The sequence below is a fragment of the Panthera onca genome, chromosome C1 (assembly GCF_046562875.1).
Source record: "Panthera onca isolate mPanOnc1 chromosome C1, mPanOnc1 haplotype 2, whole genome shotgun sequence".
NCBI lineage: Eukaryota > Metazoa > Chordata > Mammalia > Carnivora > Felidae > Panthera > Panthera onca.
In genome coordinates this window covers 18,949,610-18,958,468 of record NC_138346.1, presented here as the reverse complement: position 1 = coordinate 18,958,468, position 8,859 = coordinate 18,949,610, and the positions used below count along the sequence as shown (strand labels likewise).

Below are 8,859 nucleotides of genomic sequence, written 5' to 3'. Positions count from 1 at the left end.
CCTTTCCAGATCTCCCGGGCCTTTAGGCCAGCGCGGGGCCGTCTCCCCCCACAACTTCAAGTGGGTTGCCCCTTCTCCCCCTTTCTAGGTCTCTCGTTCCTCATCTCGTCTCTTCTATGCCATCCCCCTTCCTGTTTCCTCTCTCTCTCTCTCTCTCTCTCTCTTTCCTATGTCTCTCCTTTTCTCATTCATTTGCTCCTAATTTGTGGCATGTGGTGGGCTCCTCTTCCTCCCCAAACTATAGCTCTTCCATCCATCCCCTTCCCCTCACCCCAGCCCACTCTCCACCCTCACAACTACTCTCATCCTGGTTCTCTCTGAACAACTGGTACCTTGTTCTAGCAGGAGGAAAGGGGTGGAAACAGTGTTGTGTACTGTCTAAGGCCCCCAACCCAGGGCGGGAGGAGTTGTGGAAGCTGAAATCCATTCCAAAGATGCTGGTTGTGTATTAGCAAAGCAGATGTGGTTCCCAAGTGGCCTGGAGTCTCTGTGGGGCTTCCTGGCTCAAGAGAGCCTAGCTAAGGAGGGATGCTAGCTGAAGATGAGGCTCTGGACTAAGAGCCCCGCTGCAGCCATGCAGCACCTGGTGGCTACTGTCCAAAAGGACACTGCTTGTGCCCAAGAGATGAGGAGACCTGGGGCTTCAGGTTACACTGATTGGAGTGGGCAAGTCTCCTGCAGAATCCATGATCCAGGGGTGCCTGATTGAGGATGGCTGAGAAGTTCAACTTCGGGGGCTCAGCAGGGTGGGCCCCTGCTCATTCCTCACTTGCTGTAACTGCTGGAGTGTTCATCTTTGCTGATGGAGGGTGCAAAAGTCAGAAGGAGCAAAGGAGGAGTGAGGGAGGCAGAGCCCAGGGGGAAATGGGAGATCTCAGGATGCCAGAGGATCCTAAAGGAAGAGAGATGGGGCTTCAGGATGTGGATGAAGAATCTGGGGGGAGCAAAGATAAGAGGTTAGGATCCTCCCTGGGGACCAAACCCAGGGCTTCACAGGAGGGGAGGGCCTAGGGGTGGGGTTGAGGTCCCAATCTCTTTCCTTCATGCCTTCATATTTCTTTCCTAGATAGAAAATGAGGGGCAGGAGGTCAGAGCTGAGAGAGTGGGGAGGCAGTGAGGTTCACCCACATAAAGCTCTCAGCAGAAGGCTGAGACAGAAGGGAGAGATGCTCAGAGTTGGGGGTCTATCCAGACATCCCAGCTCCAGACTGGTGAGGGATCAAGAGCTCAGGCTCTGTGCCTCCACCTCACTGAAGACTCAGGTGCTAGAGGGGTAGGTGAGCTCTGGAAAGAGTTTGAGAGGTGTCCCCCCCCCCCCCATCCCTGACTCTGCCCTTGGGTCTTGGCTGCACCTGAAAGGAGAAGACCTCCTTCATCCCCTTTGGCCTTGGCTGAGTGCAGCCAATGGATGAGTCCCAGGCAGCTTCTCCTGCATCCTCCTTCCAGCTGGCTGGGTGCCAGTCCCACAGGGTTCTGCTGACCATCAACCTGCCTAGAGTGGGAGGAGGTTGGAAAGGTGGAAACACTCAGTTCTAGCCTGGCCTCTGCATCCCATACTCCTTAGTTTCTAGTGTGGGAAGCGGAGATGGACCCCTAGGTCCAGGAAAACCTAGAAGGTTCGTGTTGACAAAGCCTGAAGCAAGTATTAGCTCTCTCAACTCCCAGGTGGGGACACTAAGACCTAGAAATCGGAGTGTCCTATTCAAGTTCACGCTGGCAGTCCCTACAGCCATCTTGCTGACTCCTCCCAGAAGCCACAGACCCTCCTAGAAGGAGGGCAGCTTAGCTGATGGTGCATACTAGATCTCCCTTTGTCCACTGCCTACCATTGCAAAGCAGGAAGTGGAGAGGTAGACTGCTGGGCTCTGAAGCCAGTTGGTCTGAGTTCTGGGTTCAACTCCAATTCCCCCATTTCTTACTTGTATGGCTTTGGGGAAGTTAGTCCCTTCCACTGTAAAATGGGGATTACAGTACCTACCATACAGAATTACGAGGCTTATATAACCTGTGCTGAACACTCAGGCTCTATATACATTTAGCTATTGTTACCATTACCATCCCCCAAGGGGACATTTAGGACCAGGAAGGAACCCCAGGCTCTTCTGGGACCCAAAGAGGTTTGGGGCTCTGCTGAGGCTTTTAGCCACAGCTCAGGTCAGCCTTCCCTTAACAGCCTGGATTTGGGGTCAGGAGCCCTGTGTTCAAGTCCTGACTTTGTCACCATTTAAGTGGATGGCTTCATCAAACCTTCTCCCTCTCAGACAGCCCAGCTTCGTTGGTGAAATGGATGAAGTATGGAAGGTGTTAGGAGAATCAAATGTAACAGGGGCCATGGACTCTAGAACTTATCCGGGTATAAAGCAGAATTCATACCCTACCTAGAATTTTGTCCCATGCTCTCCCGACTTAACCCTAGGATCCATGGATGGTGGGATGGGGGGTAGTGCAAGGGAATGAGGGCCCTATGTTGACTGCCCCAGTGCTTTTCCATAACACCACAAGCATTTTCAGTGGGTTCTCCTTGAATCCTCACAACACTGTGAGATAGACAAGGCAGGGATCAGTAGCCCCAGTTTACAGGTGAGGGAGTAGAGGTTCACGGATGCTACATTATTGGGTCCCAGGTGTTCTGACTTCTGGTCCAGGGCTCTTTCTAAAGGAGCAGATGCCTGACTGCACAGCTGGGCCCTTGGGAATGGCTCAGGTCCAAGTCTGACTGTTCTCCCTACCTTCTCTGGGCTTGGGCGATGATCTGGGCCACTTCTCCCCATTGATAGGTCCACTAGGGGCTTGAAAACACAAGCATCCCTGAATGACAGAGTGAGGGGAGTCCCCAGGGCCTTGAAGGCCCTGCTTATGAGACTAAGGGTATCATTAACTGGGCCAGTGAGGGAACTGGGTAGAAACTGCTTTGGTGCCAAGGGCTCTGCTACCACACTCAGCACCAACATGGCTATGGTTTTCTGCCACCGCTCCAGAAACCAGGCTTATTGTGGTCAGTGGCTGTGGGGTAGACTTTGCAGCTGACCAACCCTCTGAAGAGAGGGGAGAGAGAGGAAGAATGAAGAGGGTTCTTGGGAACAGCTGAGAGGAGGCGCATAAAAATGCTTTGTAAATGTTGGAGCTCAATGTCTCGAAGGGATTGTTATTCAGACAAAGGGTCTGGGGTTCCACTGAGAGAAAGTCTCCCCTTTCAAAGGCCCCAGGAAGCAGTGGAATTTCCCACTCATTTATCCTTTTACAGTGTTGCTTCTCTATCAGACAGAGATTCTATAAAGCTAGGAAAAGGGTGCAGGCTTTACTCAGTTGGATAGGGAGCCAGGCTAGAAGACAAACTCTGGGGGGTTAGAGAAGAATCCAACTGAGCTCCACATAGGGTTAAGTAGGTCCTGCCGTGCATGCTGGTGCCTGGCCCAGATGGGTGGAATTCAGCTATGAGCACTGTGATAGGACTGTGTGCACCCAAACCAGAGGATGGCAAAGGCACCATGTGTGTGCTATGGTACACCTGGACCAAGCTGATTGGCCTTTATCAGGGAGAGGTGTGGGACTGGTTGTCTTTAACAGGATGCCCAAGGTTCTTAACAGCCGTTTTCTCAGCCCTTTCGGGATCTAGCCACATACATTCTAAGCCAGTTTATGCTTCATAGTCAACAATCCCAAAGCCTGAGGGAAGAGTCAGGTTGACAGGGAAGGACCTTCAGAAGGATTAGGATGAAGATCACAACGCAAGACACCAAGAAAGAGGCAAGAGGGGCAGACAGGTTCAGGAACCTTTATTGAGGGTCCTCATGGGAGGTGTCAGGGCTGTGGAGCCTAGTGCTGGACTCTTCGAATGGACTGCAGCAGCCCAGTGTGGGCCTGTGTGCCAAATTCACTGTAGTTTCGGAACTCCCCACTGTGCCGGTCCCGCTCCAATACATACTGGTAGCCTCGATAGCCTGGGTACTGGTAGGCCACCCACCTAGGCCAGTGAGATCACAGGGGTGGTGAGCAGGCTCTGCCCCCACCCCCACCAATGTCCCCCATTAGCAGCCCTCCTTTCGCAGCCCCAGCCCCTAGCTCCAATGCCATTGCTTCAATTTTCCCTGCAATGATCTCTCTCCCCTATTCCCACTCTCCATTGCCTCTTCATCCATCTTTTTAAAAATCCCTTGCTCTATCCCCACATTGGCTCTCTGACTCTTATTCTCCTATTCTCTGCCCCCCCCCCCGTCTGTCTCCATCATCTCACTTCTCCCGGTCCCCCAGTACTCAGCATCTCTTTACTATGTCTCTTAGCACCCCATCACCTTTCCCAACCCCCCTCCCTGGTCTCCATTGCCTCCATTCTCTTCCCATCTTCCCTGTTCCAGTCCTGGGACTCACGCTCCAGAGCTGACTTTGAGAGAACCCACATCCTTGCTGGCCCAGCCCATGGAGGGCAGGGATGGGTAGTCATCACTGAGTTCAAACTTGCAGCCCTGGAAGTTATCTCCTTCAAACAGGGTCACACGGCTGTCACTGTGATTCTGAAGCACAGGAAGGTGGGAGTGGTCAGGTTAGGCCCTCCAAAGAGGTATTAATGGGTACATTCTCAGCCCTACTCTCCCCACCTTGCCACCAACACAAGCTCTGCAGACACTTTGGCTCCACAAGCATTCCCAAAGATCACTCCATCAGGTCCATAGCAGGCTAGGAAGCTGGGAGGCTCAGAAGTCCCTCGCCTAGTCCCTTCTATGGCTTTGGGTTGAGATGGTGAGACTGAGGGTTTCCCAGAAACCCTTCCAGGTCAGGACTAGAGAGAATCTTGTAATCTGGACCTCTTTGCAGAAGGAAAATCAGGGATCCTGAGAGAAATTTGGCCCATGAACCAAGGCAGTTTTCCTAAGGGCCTCATTGACTACTCAATCCCCTGTGCAGCACCTTGGGAACAGCCTCTCATAGGGTAAGGCCCAACTGAGGGGTGCCAGATGGCAGAATCATAACAGACAGGCCAGGCATCAGTGCTGGCTGAGTCTGGGCTTCCATAGTCCTAGGGCCTTCCCCTCCTGGAATATAGAACCTAGGCTGAGTCAGCATTTGCTCTTTGCCCTCTACCTCTCAGCCCCAGGCCTCAACAGTAGGGTACCTAAGTCAGCACAAGTGAGAAGTGAGATCCTCCTGTCCAGTGATTCATTTGATTCATTGCCAACACTTCCCCCACATACATACACACAGAGATTGATCTCTTCTCAACAATGATCCCTGAATTGAGTTCTAGTCTCATCACGTTAACCCTTGTGTCCGAGGGCAAGTCACTTTGCCCTTCTGAGCCCCATTTCCATACCTGTATATGAGGCTAACAGCAGCCGTCCCAACCTTACAGGACTGTGTGATGGCAGAAGCACTCTTTAACAGGTGTGGACGACATGATGTGAGGAACATGGGTGCTCAAGACAGGCATGGGCTTGGTGCTGTCCGTGGTGCTGATTTTTGGGCACCTGACTGAGGTCCACTGTCCCAACTTTCAGGGACTCTTCTGGCTCTGGAAGTAATGCCACTACCACTCATCTAGGAACTGTGTTTACACATTCCCATACACTGGATGGACAGCCTTTATGAGGTGCCATCGTGGGGTCAGGGTCTGGAGTGAGGAGGTAGGAAGCAGAAGGGGAAGGGGAAGGCTGTGCTTACTGCGCAGAGCACTGGCCGGAAGGAGAGCAGCTGGTCACTGTGGTGGCTGCCACTGCCACTCCAGGCACTCCAGCGAGGATAGTCACCCTTCTCCAGAATGAACTGCTGTCCCTGGAAGTCAGGGTACTCAAAGGCCACCCAACTGGGGAAAAACAAAGAAAGCTGGGAGGCATCTGCCCGAGGCTCACTCCTTCCTCTGTCCCCACCTTGATTACTGTGATCGAAAAGACTGAGAACCCCATCATTTTTCTCCAACCCCAAGTCCTTACCCTGACATACACAGCACATGGCAATATGGCCCCTCTAGAAAAACTAAAGACAGTATATAGCTGCTATCTGGGGTTTCAGGGATCCAGGCTTCCAGCTTAGCCTCCCCAGGATGAAAGGAATTTTCCAGGTCTGAAGATCACCTACCAACGGTTCCTACCTCGAGGATTTAGGTGCCTGCAAAGGTAGGTGTAGGAACCCCCCAACCTGCGGTGGCAATCTGTGATAACAACAACCTGCAATAATCAGAGGTCTCAGCTCTCCCAAGCGCCCCAGGCTCTCAGAGACCAGGATGGAGGGAGAGGAAGAGATTTAGCTTCTTTTGTTACACCAAGTGCAGAACTATCTAGCTGCGCAGAGAAAAACTCTGGGGAGGAAATAACTACACTGGGAACCCCTTCAGGGTTCAGGCCCATCTCTCGGGGCTCCCACAAAGGGTTGCCTCTCGCCTTTATCCTTTTAGTTCACATGATTTGTCTTGTGGCACATGGGGGAGTTCTGGGAGGCCAAGGGGTTTCCCATGTTGGTCAGTCACAGGCAAGGCTAACAGTCTGGGGAACGGAGGGCTGAGAGCTGAGGTCCCAGGCTCGGAGCTTAGGCCAGGGGAGCCCAGCGGCCCCCAACCCAGCCCGGCCGCGCCTGTACCATCACTCACGCGCCATTTTCCACCTTGACGGAGCGCACCCTGCGCAGGCCTCCGCGCTCGGCGATGTTTGCGCAGTCGCTCAGCAGCCTGCAGCGGCGACCCTGGAAGTCCTCCTCGTCCCAGAGCGTGAGGCTGGCGGGCGGCGGGCCCGGCGCGGGGGCGCTGCTCATGCCGCTGAGGAGAGAAGGGTGGGACCAAAGGCTCAGCGTCCCTCAGCCCCCATCCGGGGCCCAGGCTCGCCAACCCGGGTTGGGGGTGAAGAACGCGGGGCTGGACCAGGGCCGCTAGAGGCTCTCCCTCACCTCGCCCTCCCCCGCCCCGGAGAAACCCTGCCCCAGCACCGAGTATTCACCGGGTGGGTGAGCGCGGTACTGACGGAAAAATGGAGAGGCTGCGTGCGGGCCGGGCGTGCGGGGCTTTATACCCGGCCTCGCTTCCCCTCCCCGCATTCCCTCCCGCTGGGGTGGGGGGAGCTGAGTCAGCGGGCAGGCTGCGGTCAGTTCTGGTGTCCTCTGGGGAGCCGAGGCCTTTCCCAAAGCCACCAATCTGGCCCCAGCCCTCCGGGATTACAATAGAAAGTGCTGAGGCACACGTCCCGCGCCCGCCACAGCTGAGGCTGACTCCGCTTTTTCTTTATTGGGGGCCTGAGCCAGGCAAGGCGCACCCGAGCTCTGGGCAGAACGCGCCCTCCCTGGCCCGGACACTTAGGGATGGAGATACCAGGTCACCCTGGGGCCGCCCGGCTAAGACCGCCAATTCTTGACTGGAGGGCGCGGGGAGTTCTTCCCAACGTCTAAACTCCGCCTCTTCCTCAGGCCTAGGTCAAGGCCTCTCTTTGGGGCCACGCTGGGCAGGGAGGGTAGACGCGACTTTCCGCAAGAGACTTTCCTCACGCCCCTCAGTCCTCTTTTCCCCGGAGGATCGGCCCGTTGTGGCTCCTTTCCACCCAAGCTTGACTTCCCAGAACCGGCTCTGCGGTCCCGGAGTTTTCACCCTCAGGACTCGCCGCGAGGCGGCGCTGAACTCAGGGAGAGTGAACCGCCCAAGGGAGGGCGCGGATTTACGAAGCGCTTAGAAATAATAGTAGCTAGGGAAGTGGCTCGCTGTGGTAGGTAGAAATAATATTTCAACCTCAGCGCGACTCTCCCAATCGCCACACCGAGCTCCAGGGTCTGAGAGCTCTGGTTGGGAGTGAAGGGCCAAGGCTCTTACCCTCATTCCCAGCGCCCTGTGTGTGGGGGAGAAGTGTGGGAGGGAGAGAAGGAGAAGGAAAGGCTTGACGACCCAAGGGAGGCTCCAGGGAGGACATTTCCTCACAACTGACCGCGGAATGTCCCAACCATCGTAGCTCTCAATGAGGCACAAAGACTTCTGGCAAAATTGTGAGTTTTCCTTAATGGAGGGGCTATTCCAGCAGAAGTGGAGGGGTGAGTGAGAAGGGAACTAATAATATTTTGTTGCTCCTATGAGCCAAGTGCTTTCTTTATAGACTCAACAACAGTGGAGAGCGGTAGGCTTGGATATACAGATGTGGGAACTGAGGGTCAGGGGTGCGCCGACCTTTGGCCAGATTCACAAAACCGGTGTCGAAGCAAGATTAGAATTTAAACCTTTTGACTCCAAAGCCAGTCCTCTTGCCACTCAGCCCCCTGTGACTAAAAGGACTCATAGGCCAGATGCAGCCACCTCCAGCTCCTGGCAGGCTAGCCATGCTGACCGTCCATCTTTTCCCCCAACTGCCAAAAGCTCACTTCCACCTCAGGGCCTTTCCATTTGCTGTTCCTGTTGCCTGGAGTGTCTTAGTCAAAGACTTTGACATGCTGGCTTCCTTATTACCTCCTGAGTGATGCTGTTCCTGGCATTTACTATTCATCATACCACCCTGTTTTCTTTTCTTCTTCTGTTTTTTAAAATGTTTTATTTAATTTTCAGAGAGAGACAGAGCAGGAATGGGAGAGGGGCAGAGAGAAAGGGAGATACAGAATCTGAAGCAGGCTTCAGGCTCTGAGCTGTCAGCACAGAGCCTGATGCAGGGCTCAAACCCACAAACCCGTGAGATCATGACCTGAGCTGACGTCTGAAGCCCTAGGCTTAACCAACAGAGTAACCCAAGCACCCCTCACCCTATTTTCTTTACAGTGTTTGTCACTCTAAAGTTGTCTTCCTCTTTTGTTTATGTGTGTTTATGGCTGTACCGAGTGTCTCCCTTGCTAGAGTGTAAGCTCTGTTTAAGGAGGCAGGGGCTGTGTCAGTCCTGTTGTTATCCTCAAACCCAGCATGGTGCTGGACAC

General features: G+C 54.0%; 1 protein-coding gene across 1 annotated transcript; it reads right to left on the bottom strand.

Moving 5' to 3' along the window:
- Positions 1–3,761: 3,761 nt before the first annotated feature.
- On the bottom strand, positions 3,762–7,025 carry CRYBA2 (crystallin beta A2). Its single transcript, XM_060626238.2, has 5 exons — positions 6,921–7,025; positions 6,578–6,742; positions 5,656–5,797; positions 4,369–4,511; positions 3,762–3,964 (listed from the first exon to the last, which is right to left on the bottom strand). The coding sequence occupies exons 2-5, from the start codon at positions 6,736–6,738 to the stop codon at positions 3,817–3,819; spliced, it is 594 nt and encodes a 197-aa protein (XP_060482221.2). The 5' UTR covers positions 6,739–6,742; positions 6,921–7,025; the 3' UTR covers positions 3,762–3,816.
- Between the last annotated feature and the right edge of the window lie 1,834 nt (positions 7,026–8,859).